General features: G+C 37.4%; 1 protein-coding gene across 1 annotated transcript in view; it reads left to right on the top strand.

Annotated features, from left to right (window-relative positions):
• CDK14 (cyclin dependent kinase 14) overlaps positions 1–13,798 on the top strand; it is a gene marked incomplete at both ends in the record, with an annotated part of 264,713 nt that overhangs the window by 170,913 nt on the left and 80,002 nt on the right. Inside the window, one exon of the mRNA XM_080610617.1 lies at positions 1,508–1,631. Coding sequence (XP_080466743.1) covers positions 1,508–1,631 — 124 coding nt within the window. The remainder of the gene's footprint in view (positions 1–1,507; positions 1,632–13,798) is intronic.

The following is a 13,798-nucleotide window of genomic DNA, read 5'->3' as shown; positions in this document are numbered from 1 at the left end:
CAAAAAGGAATGTGCATGTTACTTATGACTTTCCTGCTATTCTTTCTTTTGTTTCTTTATTTTGCTCTTAGGTTTCCTCAGCACATTGTTAGACCCAGCCCTGGCAAGAAGGTGATTGATATGGCTCTTTGTGCCCTGGCTAAATAGTTAAACATACAGTGTATTGTGTCTGCACTCAGGGAAAAAATGAAATGCAATTAAATTCATTTCAACTTCAGTAACATGACATTTCTGTTTCTTTAATGTCAGCCTTTATTCTCTTTTATAATCAGATTTTGTAACCCTTTTTATAATGTCTCCTCGCTTCACCAGTCACTAAATAGGATGCTTGTGTTGCAAGTTAATTAGAAATTCTCATGTGCTCAGGCTGACTTGTTTCAAATCTTTGGTGTGGTTTCCATATCTTCTGAGAGAGCACATTTCACCAGCCACTGAGCTGTGAGGCATGACGTCCATATATACTCTTGAATCCTGCATATTTGGCTTTGCAAAGGCTTGTTGTGTTCCCGTTTGGAAACTGTAGTATTTCTTAACATATTTCAATATGAAGGGTCTGTATATTAGTGGAGATTTTTCAAATCTGGAAAGAAAACTCCTAGGAAACATTTATTCACCCTTTGTATTGACAAAATCCATGAGGATAGCACAGCCTTTCACAGGGGGTGCCTTATAAGAATGCAGGAGAATGATGGGAGAGGAGATGAAAAGAGGAGGACAAAAGATCTCCATCATCCAGGTCTTTGTTCATAATTGCAAATTACAAAAATACACGATATCAATGTTTGGCTCTATGGAAAGCATTTGCAGAGTCTAGTGAAGGGTTAGAAGAGACATGGGGGATGAGCTAGGTCCCCATCTAAATTTACCTTAAAGACTATTATAAGTAGGTTTCAAAAGCCATCTTTAGGTTCAGTGGGAATTATTATTTCCTGGTGGGAACTATTATTTCCTGATGAAAAATGCTTAAGCAACACCCATTAAAAAAAACCTTTGAAGGATAAAACCTATCATACTCGCAGGTTTTCTGCACGTGTTATTGTTGTATTATTAAATTCTTCTTTGCTTTAGCTCCAGTGTCCCATCCCCCAGCCTTATCTCTCCATCCCTATGCACCCTGTACTGTTGTATCCTATAATTAGTGAAGATGCACATCTGTCTTCAGGCTACCACCTAATCTCTAAGGCCATATGGGTAAATGGAATATAATTATAATTTGGTAGAAATTGAGCCTTCTGCACATGGTTGTATTGCTCTAGTTCTTTATAAAGCAGGCAAATTGCATCTGTGATACAGTAGAGTTTGGAGGATGGCGTTAGTCCTTGCAAAATACATATTCTTAGGTGGAAATTTTGTTGTGTTAAACTTGGGTGGGAATTAATGCCATTTTGGGAGGAATTCTGACACAATGTTACCACAATATGCAAGCACCCTGCATATTGTGAAGAAATCATCTGTGGTTATATGCAAAATATTAACAGAGGTCATTTTTTGTCCCCCTCTTTTTCAGTTATTTTTATTTCAGTTGCTGCGAGGACTCTCTTACATCCACCAGCGTTACATTTTGCACAGGGACCTGAAACCACAGAATCTTCTGATCAGTGACACGGGGGAGTTAAAGCTGGCAGACTTTGGTAGGCAAGCAGTTAATTACAAGTCTCTTATAATGTCGTAGGAATGTCAGACAGATGGTTCCATTGATTTCTCTCCCCCCCACCCTATTCCTTAGACACACCTTCTTCATTGTAGATAATTGCACATTTTTCTCCTGAGTGAAGAAATTGATTATGGTCAACAAAATGCTTGATTAAAAGGGAGCAAGTAAAAAACAAATATATACTCCAGTTCTCACATGGAAGATAATGCTGAAAGTATTTCGGTTGTATTTACCATGAGAACTCTGAAAAAACAGAAAGAAAAAAGAGAGAGATGTAAGCAAATACAGACTATATGAAGAGCACAATCGCTTTATGGAATCAGCTCTAGGGTTGTGGAGATCTGGATTAACCTGCATTAAATGGTTATTGAAAGAGACTGAAGAATACAAGAATAATTATTCCTTCAAGAATAAAGGACGCTAGGATCACCCAGACTGCTTTCAGTATCCCTTAGTCCCTTATGGGGAACCTCGTGTGGACTACAACGCAAGGGAAAATTGTCCACTGAAATGTCAGCCTTTTCGCTGGTTTTGAATTTTAATTTTTAAAGCTACTTTCTAGTTACTACAGTGGAGCAAGTACTATTTCCTCTGAAAACCATTGTGAATGCAGATGTGGAAAATGGCAATATTTTTCTTTAGTGCTTTCAACAAACTGTTGTAGGAATTTCTTTCCTGTAGGTCAACTTCTCAGCTACTGATTCTAGCAGAACTTCTGAAGTAAGCTGAAATTGTGACCTATTGGCTGTTTAAAAATGCCTTTTATTTTTATGACTGCTATCCACATCGGGCTTCACATTTCATGCAGCAGCAGTACTGAGGGAGCGTATGTGCTAATTGGCAATTTCACTGTTAATGTAGTCATGGTTTTTTGTCTTTTAATTAGCATTACTGCAATTAACAGCTCAGTGTGTATTTGCTATGCTGGAGAAAAGAACAGGAATTCAGGTGGACACAGTCCACAAGAACTTGATTGGCCTTTGGATTGTAAGGCAATTAGAGAAATAATATTCGAAACAATTATTAACTGGTTTGACATACCATCTTCTGTTGCTGTTTTTCAAAACTTGGAAGATACCAGAAGTGTTTTTATGAATGCTTAAAGAAAGCGTTCCTGCGTGTTTCATTTTACTATGAGATTTAATCTCTTAATGATTCACCTGTTTCATATATCTGTGTTTTTGCAATGATATATAAGTCCTCTGTTAAAGGTGCTGTGCTGTTTGAGATGACTAGTTTTGATGTATCATTTATATGTTCAAAACACTGTGAACTTATCTGACTTCCAAGCATCACTTTATTACAAGTCCTTCAAGAGATTCTGATGATTGTGCTCTGGCTTTGGTTGGTACTGAAAAATCTGTAGGTGATGTTGCAAACTCTTTTGTACATAAAATGTTTCATATGATGTGTGGGGGTTTGGTGGTGCTGCTGCTGCTGCTAACGTTTTTTCTGTTTGTTAAAAGTTTCTCCTGACCTAACAGAAACATCTGTGTAGATTCTCTTATACACTGGGAGAATATTATATATCTCAATTTATTATTTTTTTAAGATAGGTTTTCTTTCATGGCTCATGACCTCATAAAATTGAAAACCAGATGGGTTAAATTTCTCTTCAGAGAACAAGATGAAAAATTACAAGTGATGAGGTTAAAGTCTGAAAGGTTATGACCTCTTTCACTGGAGGCATAAGAAATAAGAGCACACCCATGTGCTGTCTGTATGCACCCCTGTGCATGTTTACTTATTTAAAAGCTGTATTATTATAGCCCATCTTCCACCTTCCCAGTACAGAAGACTCTTCTTAAACAAAATGGAAAATACAGTCCTATTTCTCTTTATGTTTTTCCCCCATGAATGACTAATTCACAATAATGTGCTTGGAAAGGAAGTCGGTTTAGATTGTATATTTGATTAATTACATGAGGAGCAGTATGGAAATTAGGGGTGTTTTGCTTTCAAATGCACTCAAGGCAGGAGAGAACCTATCAAGAAATCAGTTTCTGTCAGAGATAGGATTGACTTTGCTAGCACAATAAATATAAAATCTTAGAGCAAAGACCTTTTAGTCTCTAAGGACAAGACCTTCAGATTTTGGTTTCATAAGTTTACAAAAAATCAACAGCATGGGCAAAATTTTTCATTTGGTGTCAGGCTTATTTCTTCTTCCCAGCGTAGAATATCAAATACTTAAAAGCAGGCTGTAGTGGATCATAGTTCTTGAATAAACAAGGTAAAAGAAAGGCTATTCATGCCTGCCAGTGCATTGCACTGCAGCTGAAGTGGAATCTTTGAATAACTGTGGGCATGTGTTTTTCTACAGCAGGGCTCCCAGACATAGATACTCCACTGCGTAGGAGTGTCTTTGTTCAGATGAACGGTGGTTTGCTTTTCTGTTCATTGTGCTATAGCTGCTAGGAAATGAACATTTATGAGAAGACTCAGCAGTCACATGAAAAGGGAGAACAGGACATAGAGGCTTTATCGAATTAAAAATGGATGAGCTATAAAAAATGGCTTTCTTGAGAAGATATAATAGGGGAGACTACAACTTGAATAATTGTTGCTATGAAAAATAGTCCTTGAGCTCCATTCCTGCATTCTGTTTTCAATCTAATTAAAATTCCAGAGGAAATTAGAGTATATTAGGAATTCTCCTCATGAAAAGAAGTGCAAGAATTATTTTTGATCCTGTGGTGTGAATTTAGCTGTCTATGGGTTTGTTTATATTCTCCTGCACATATGTCTGTCTTGAGTAGAAATAAAGTATTAAAAATCTTTAATGAGTAACACCATAAACAATTATAAACTTAAATGAATAAAGGCTTTTGCTTTATGCTAGTACCTGCATAAACTGGGCTGTGTAGCTGTTCCTTAGCCTTTGGTTAGTAATTTCGTCACTTTAACTTTTCTCTGCACTGTATACAGATCCATTTATTGGCCCTTGGATGTGTATGCTTCACTGACAGGACAAAGCCTTGAGCAGTTTGGCAGTTTGGACTAAGCAAGTTCTTTTTGTGTGGCTCTGTGACTCGGTATATACCATGCTTATTTGGTTTTGTTTTTGGTTTTAGTGACTGGGTATTGGCATTTAGCTATTGTGTATGCTGTTATAAATCAAGATTGGCTAATCTTATGTTTGCATCCAGATTCTCATACTTAAGAACTCCAGCACAAGGTCCCTAAATCGCTGATAACAATCAGGTAGGAGGTGGGTCTCACCTTCCATGTGGGATTTCCAGGAAGGATTTACTCTTTTTATTTCTTGTTTCTTATTTTATGTCCCAAAACATCCACTAACAGCCTAATATTCTGACCCTTCCAGGGACAATGTGGACCTTTAATCTGATCACAGTATACCTACTCTTTCATATCCTTTAGTTAGAATAATCTTGTGTTTTCTGGGTTGTAAAATATATAGTTACACTTATTATATATTTCTGGATAAAACATTTCCATAGCTTTTGAAGGTAGGCATGCTGACATCACCTTTGGGTGCACTGAGAAAATCCTCAGGGCATGGGTGTAGAGAACAAAATATTTAAACTTGACTAGCATGTGAGGCAGTGGTAGCATGTCTGAGGCTGAGAGAAACTGGCCAAATTAGCAGTAGGCCCCTTGTCCAGCTTTACCTATGAGCTGATGAGACTGCTGCTGGAGATTTCAGGAACTGCTTGTTTGTGAAACTTACCTGAAGCCACTTGTCTTTTCTGCTCTGCCTGCAAGAGAAGTGAACTGCACAGAGAGGGTGAATGAAAAGTTTGAAGACCTGTTTGGTCTATGTTTTGGCTTGAGAAGTTACTGTAAGTGCATGGACCTATATATCATATCTGACTTTCTCTCTATGCCATGGCCCCAAGACACAACATATGACTATGCAGGCATCTGAGCGGCAGAACTGCAAAATACAATTTTTAAGTATGAAACAGCAGGTGTAGAAGGTATTGTTAGCTGGACTATAATTTGCAAGGATAGGAAAAGTTGCTAATTGAGTTTTTTATTTTTGAGATTTGAATAGAAATTTTCCCTTCTCCCTGTTCCCTACCTCAATTTTTTGTTAGTTTTGTTCCTTTAAAAAATATTCATACTGCGGTAACAGTGTAGTGAATTCTAGTGTTGCAAAGTGAACGAGGAAGAGCATCAGGAACTTGGTGCTTTAATGATTTAGTGCTTGTTCTTGCAGTCAGAATTACTCTTTCTTGTCAGTGGGAGTGGGCTTTGGAGGGAAAAACAGCATGACAGTCTTAATGGAAGTGTCTTTGCTTTACTCCGCCAAATAACACTGAAGCTTTTCCTGTCAGCTTTTTGTTGTCTTTGGGGATCTCCTTGGATGCGTAAGGAGCTACAGGAGGCCTGCATTATGGTGGAAGTCCTGCCTTAAGCTCTTGGAGTTCTGTTAATATAAAACCCTGTGATGTAGTAAAAGAAAGAATCATGTAAGTGTGATTAAACCATGCATCCTTCTAGATACATAGGATGATTAATAATAGATCGCAGGAGCAAAGAGGCTTGAGATTTGTAATAAAGAGAATTATACTCAATGGAGTTGCAGTTTAAAACTACAGCTGAGTATTAAAGAGGATTCCATGAATTTCCATATAGATTTTTCTGTGGGGAGCATCTCGGAGATATGTCATGGGGGACAAGAATATTGCTGTATAGTTTACTGTTAAAATGATTAAAGCTATGTTGACAACTTGAAAAAAAAATGTTCTTTTTTTCACAGTAAAAATCCCATGAGGAACTTTTTTATAATGAACCATAGAAGATTCATGTGAAAGGTTGGATTGCATAAAAGATTGCTTGCATGGATAACTGCTATGTTTTTCTGTGTAAATGCTCCACAGAGTATCAATTCTTGACGATGCTGGTATAAGGAGTTGTCATGGTATCTGAAGAGATTATATTTCATATTGTTGGAGATGCTTGATGAAATTATTGTCAAGATGCCTGTGAGAGCATCTCTAGTTATGTAGGCTGTCTCCCTCTGATCTTCTGGCTTCCAATGCGCTTGAGGAACAGTGAGCCATGGCACTGCAGCCACCTGGCATTCAGGATGAGCCGTGGGAGTAGCCTGGTTCACTTCTGATGCAGCTGACTCACAGCAGGCTCTGGCTGCCTCAACAGGAGGCCTTGTCGGGGCTGTAGAAATGGTGGAAGCTGTCTGGAGTTTTGTTATCGGAGGCTGTTGCTGATAAAGGGAACCAGCTAACCCCAAATGTATGCTCACAGGCCCCTCTAACACCCTGTCTGAACTGAACAGAGATGGAAAAGGCATTTCTTTCCCATATCCCTGTGGGAGGTTGCTGTTTCCTGGGTGCAGCCTGTTCCCCTGTGATAACAGCCTTTGAAATCTGAAGAATTTGTTCTTGTACACCCCAGGAAGGTCAGTAGTGAGTTTCTTTGAGGGCTCTATTTGTAATAAATACCAAGAAATGAAGATTACCTCAGTGACAGTGTTGTAATTAAATTATAAAAAAGGAAGTGGGAACCTGGAAAGTGAAACCCAGACTGCTCAAATCCGAGGTAGGTGGCAGGTCTGTATGAAACACAGTTATTTCTGTAATTAACTGTAAATACAGCATTTTCAACTGAGAGCAGAAACTGATAAAGCTGTTCATCATGGGAGCTGCATTGGAGACCTGGAGCGGCAGAGCAGACTGTGTGCATTTTTCCTGGCATAAACTCAATTGCACACTACCGAGTCAGTGAAAAAAGCCCTTGCCATCCCTGTTGCTTTCTAGATCCAGGGACCCAGAGCTTAGGAGCAGAGCTGATAGGTAGCTAGGGGACCCAGGAGCAAGGGCTTCATGTGCTGTGCTTGTGACCTTCCCTCATCTTGCCCAGACCTGTGGTGAAGAGTGGAGAGGAGATGCATATGTGACAGGAAGTTTCAAGTGACAGAATTGAAAAGAGGTAGATCTGATTTCTGGCATTTGGGCTGAAGAACTGTGCATTGGTATAGAGCTGAAGGTGTAGGAGCATGTGGTCTAGTAAAACTGCTGATGCTTCTTGCTTCTCCTATCTATTTGGTTTGTCATTCTCATCGTGGATTTCCATCTAATTTGCTTCATAGATCTGATGGTTTTATTGAGGTATCAAGTAAATACAGATAAAAAAATTGCCATTGTGAGAGTCAATGCAAGAATAATGCCTTATTAACAGCAATTGGGTTTCATAGCCTATGGAGAAAGTATATATTTGACACAGGATTACTATCCGGATACAGCAATTTGCAAAAACTGCAAGGTTCTGTTTTCAACTAAGACTTTAACTTCTCTCTACTAATACTAAATACAGAGCAGAACCACACACTGAATTTTTGTCTATATCAGCCTTCAATGATTGCCTTTAACAGCTGAAATTAAAATTCTTCAAATATACTAGTCTTTTCAGCTATTACTGAAGTACTGTATTACTGTATCACTGTAACTTACACTCTTCCTACTGAGAAGCACTGTGTAGGATTATTTGCTGAAAAGGAAATTTCTATTTTCTTTTTTTAAAACCATTAAAGAGCTCTGGAGATTGGTGTGACTCACTAAATGGGTCCCCTGTTAAATGCATCTCAGGTTACTGAGGGTTCAATCCAGTTTCCCATTTTTACAAGTTAGAGTTATAGTGAGCCTTTAAATAGGAGGAAAGCATCTTAATTACCCATTAAGGGCAATAAAGGAAGTTGGTTACGACACCATTAAAACAACTATGATGAAAAATGTGTTTCAGGGTTTTGTACTTAAGAAGAACTTGGGATTTAGATGTCATCTGTACTGCAGATAGCTCAGTGCTGACTGTGATCTCATTATTATCAGACTCATGATTATTTTTGTTGTACTGTATTCCCAACCTGTGTGAACCAGGCAGTTATGCAGTTATTATGTGATAATTGCACAAAAAACATGGAGAACTGAGATCTGCTGACTGAACAAGAGAGATCCATTCATCAAAATGAATCTGTAGATGTATTTAAAATCTGGGCAGTAATGACAAGTGGGTTTTTTAATTGAAAAAGAAAAAAGGGTCATATGTAGTCATCTGTTCTCCTATCAGTTTTATATGAGAAAATTTTCTCTTCCTACACATCTTGCTTCTGTTATAGCGTTACTCCATAGCCTTTTGACTACTGTGGCTACAAGCCCTGTATTTAAAATCTTGAACTTTCTTTAAAACTCTATTGCTCTGAAGCTTCTCTTGTTTCTGACTCAGCAGTTAGAGAGCAAAACAACTATTACAGTCATGATAAAGCTATAGCCAATATATGGTTGATCCCATAGTACCCTCCATCTTTGCTTTCTTGGTCTGATTATGGTTTTGTTTAATGTTTCCTTATTTAAGAGATATATTGGATTATATACTGAGAAAATTATGGCAAATTTCAAAATAATTTTAGTTTCATTAATTTGCTAATAGTTATGAAGATTTATTTTACAGAGGAAATAATCAGCGATGTGGAAATTAAAGGATAACTGGAAAAGGTGTGGATTAAAGAGGAAACAATTCATCATCAGTCAGAACAAAAAATTGATATGCAAAGAAAAAGATTAACATGAACAGAGGTTGGCAGTTCATTAAGAGAAATGTGCTATTTAACACAATATGAAATAACTCCATAATTGAGATTGCATTTTAAAGAAGTGATGGCTCTGTAATTTACAACATCGTTTGTTTTGCCCCAGACAGTTTAAAATCTTACCTTACTGCAATACAGTCACATTTTATCTAGGTAATTTTTAATAATTTATGCAGGGTTTTTCATTCCTTCTGAAGGACACAGTGCTGGGTATATTAATATATTTATAGATGCACAGTTCCTACTGATGTGAATAAAAATCACACTTGCAGGTCTACCTGCATTAAAATGAGAATTTCCACTGCAGCAATTGGCCTTCATGGTAGCCAGAAGAGGTCAGGCACTACTTCACTTACTAGTACCTACTTCTCCAGTGAGCGACAGCTCCAAAGAGCTGTACAAATAGATGTTAACTCCACATAGCTACCCTGATGTATGTTACAAATAACCAAACTTTTCTTGACCTTTTGGTCTTATGATTTGAAAGACCCAAAGTTGCCAATATTAAAAGTGGGAGATCAAGAATCAGCAGCTTTGTATCTGGGTGGTGTAGGAATATTAACAACCACTTTGCATGCAAAGGAAACACTGCATAACTTTCGTGTGACGTGGTAGGGAGAATGACTGGCTAGATCTTCACCTTGTTAAATGTGCCCAAGCTCTCCTTCAAGGTTAGTTCAACTTTTCCCACCCTTGGGTTTTGTGGCTTATAATATGTTGGATCATATAACTATTTTCTCTGTGATCATTGGAAGTATGGTAGAAGGAGACTTTCAGATGTCATCTCTTTTATTGCCAGAGCCATAAACATACTCTCATCCTTCTTATTGAAGCAATTTTTTAAGTCACCTGGACATCAAATTTTTTGGTTGTATTTGCTTCCATAGCTTTATTTGCTTCTAATGATAGTTCATTGCAATGGTCTTTAAAAGAGCTATTAATTGCAGTGGTTTGGTTTGATTGTGAAAGCAGATACCAAGTACAAGGCTCTAGAGGGGAAAAACTTACATCAATACTTTCATCACTGGTGTTCAGCTCTGAATTCTTCAAACAGGCTGAAAATTCAATTCAGCTTTGAACTATCTGTAGATCTTAGGAAAAAACAAAATAAACAGAAAAAAAAAGAGGGAGAGATAAGAAAAAAGGCGGTGGCTCACTGAAAGGTGCTTTATACACACAAACGCCTAATGTTAGCTTCTTGAAACTCTGGCAATTCTTTACCCATTCTGTCTGCGAGTGCTCAGGATTGCCACCCGCTTTACAATGCAGGTTGCAGGATGTGATGCTAAGTGAGATGTGCACACCTGTACTTATAATTTGCTCACACATGCAGACTTGAAATACTATCTGGTTTAAATAAAACATGAAATGTTTGAAGGGTACTAATATGACAATAGTATTTTGTCTGTGGTCAAAATACTGTTAGGGATCCTTTACTTGCAATCTACGAGTAGTTCTTATCAAACATCGGTGGAGAAGTATATCCATCATCTTTAAGTTAAATAAAAGAATAAATAAAAGAATAAATAAGAGAATGGCTTGGCTTCAGTACTAACAATTGTCACTTATTTTATTCAGTTATGATACAGTTCTGCAATTCTACTGACTTAGTAAGCTTACATCTGTACGTAATAGGCTAGATTTAGTCATATAACTCCAATTTTGCCATTCTGGCAATAGCATTTTAGTGTTTCAGTATTGTTTTAAAGAAAGATGCCTCATTAGGAACATCTGCTTTTTAACTGCGTATTTCCAGAAACATACTGTTAAGGCACAGCCTTAGTGTACTTCCAAAGTAATGTCTTAAAAAATGAAATTGTCTGTTTTCATTTCTTCTTTTTCAGTGACAAAATTGTATTAAGAGCTGATTAGGTGGCTCTGCAGGAATACAGATGCCTGATTACTGATGCAAAGTCAAATAATCATTTAGACCTAAGCATATTGGAATGTCTATCACATAAAACTTTTCTTCTAAGATTTGTGATTCAGCTAATTTAAGATGACATAGACATTAAATGAGTTTAGAGGAGCAATTCAATTGAACAGGTGGATCTGGTAGTCCAGAGACTCCTGTCATAAGATATTGCTTTATAATATTGCTTTACAGAAGCAACAGTGCTTACACAGGTTTTCTTAATGGTTTCACTCTTGAAAGCAAAGTGAAAATAATTTTAAAAGGGAAATTTTTAAGTCTTGTATAGTTTTTTTTTTTTTTTTTTTAAGCTTTACACCATTGCCTGTATTGTACTGATGTTTTCAGATCATTTTTCTCTTACTCCAGTGCAGTCAAATGTAGGTTTAGATGCTGTAGGTGTTACCTAGTATGTGAATATACGTACTAATGTGATAATACATGCAAAACCTACTGGAGTTCTTTGACAGAACAGCCAAGACTGTGTTTTACCTGTTAAGGAAATATGTGAGCTGCAGAGTATAACATATTGAAGCAATGACAAAAATCAGCTGAGTATTTGTCTTATCTATAAATAGTGTGGCTTGAGTACCAGAAGCAGCCTGGCTCAAACTCCATGATCACTAGAGAACTGTTTGTGCCAGGCAAGGCAGCTGTGGTTCAAAAGATGAGCCTGGATAATGGAAAAAAATAAAGCAGCATAGAAATGGATGCTCAAGTGACACCTTAGCTGGAAAGCAGGCACATCAAATGTGATTGCATTGGCTGTGCAGTAAAGGTGCCAGGAGTTGGTAGCTCTTAGTTGCAGAATCGTGCTGTTTAAACATAAGTCAGATCTTGTACTGGAAGAATTGATGGTTTTAATACCCATGTGGTGACAGTTTTTCAAATTCACAAATTCCACTCCAGCAGGGTAATGTCAAATGGCAGTTTTGTTTGATTTATAAATAAAATAGTTGCTAGATCTTCTTTTCAAAAGTACTGTTTGTTTGTAGATGTTAATATTGTTGAAATACTTGCTTCTCCATGTAACCCTGGTCTTGTTCAATTAACTATCCTAGGCCAGTTCCTGGGATTTGATCTGTTTGTAAATAAATTTGCAGGTACTTGATTACACTTTCTGTAGCTGACCATGGCTTGAGGTATTCTTTTTATTGAAGTTCTCCAGATATTTTAACTCTAGATGGGAAATGATAGATCAGCAAAGCTGTAGTATTCCACTGCAATAAATCACTCCATAGAGTAACATCCCAGTGGTCATGTCACTGTTGTTGCTTTTCATCAGCATTCCACAGATTAACTGCACTGAGTCATGGACCCCATTAATAGATGGAGAGAGCAGTATTTTTTCGCTGTGGCAAGCCTTCACCTTGCCACTGCCAACATTGTATGGTCAGTCAAGATGTTGGAGTATAAACCTTTTGGTGAAATTTAGCTTTTGCATTTCTGTTTGGATAACTCTGAATCACTACAGTAGCACCAAATTGTGCTTATTTAACAGTTCTTCAGCTGTCAGATCTAATACAGCATTAATCTAGAAGGATTTAAATGGTACTGCTGTCCTGTATACAATGAGCTTGAATCTGTTATGTATCCAGTCCTCTTAACACCCTAACAAAGGGAAGACAGTTTATGTAAACAATTATTTTTTTAACAAAGTAAGTCTTGCACAGCACAGAGCAAGCATATTTTTTTCTTTACTCGTGTGTTGTATTTAGCCTGTGCAATAACCAATATACCAAGCACCTACTGCACTTTTATCAAGTGGTGTAAGACACCACGGTACCAGTCGATAGGGGTTGGCTCATTTTTACTTGAACTCCGGATGGAGTAATCCAAAAACAGCTCTTGCAGCCCTGCTTTTATTTGTATAAAGAGGGATCATAGTGAATTGTTAACTTCATACACTGCAGCAGGTTGTTAACTTCTGTGGTCGGTACTTGATGGACTATTATACTTCCCAAAACTGGACATCCATAGCTCTCAGTTTGTCTCCATACAGCGCTTCTCCCCAACGCTTCTTTTCTGAATTCGTTTGATTTTTTTTAGGGGAAAATTCTAATGACAGTAAAACATTTATACCTCAAAACTTTAGGAAAGTGTCTGTCACCTTCCTTGTCTTCAGCAAGTTCATAATTCATATGTCTTAAAAGTCCACATATAATTTTTTCACTATTATTATTCTATCCTAAAGTCAAATCATTGTCCAGTATTGAGCTCATTCATTCATAGCTGCTTCCCAGTTTTTCTCTTTTTCTCAAGGAACATTAAAATATCCTGAGACACATTACCTCTCACTTTCAATGAAGAATTATTTTCTCCCTGTTTGTCCTTTCCAGAACTTTATCCCAGTGCTCTGCAGATCTTCCAAATTTAAAACCATCTGTTCAGCCATTGTTAACTCTTTACTTCAAACCTGATAACTTCACATAGCTGGAATGAGTAGTTCTGACATTTTCTCTTACTGCTTTGTTAGCAAAGCAGTGTGCTCATGCTGGGACACTGTAAGGAGCAGAAGGTATCATCTTCATACAGGTTTTTTGTGAGACAACAAACAGAGCATTATTAAGTAAAAATCCAGAATCTGGAAAGCAAGATTTAAATCAATCAACTGTTAAGGGATTGTGGGCACGTATACCATATCCGTAATGAGTCCAGGTCT

The sequence above is a fragment of the Psittacula echo genome, assembly GCF_963264785.1.
Source record: "Psittacula echo genome assembly, chromosome: 2".
Taxonomy (NCBI): domain Eukaryota; kingdom Metazoa; phylum Chordata; class Aves; order Psittaciformes; family Psittacidae; genus Psittacula; species Psittacula echo.
This window is presented reverse-complemented; position numbering and strand designations above follow the sequence as displayed.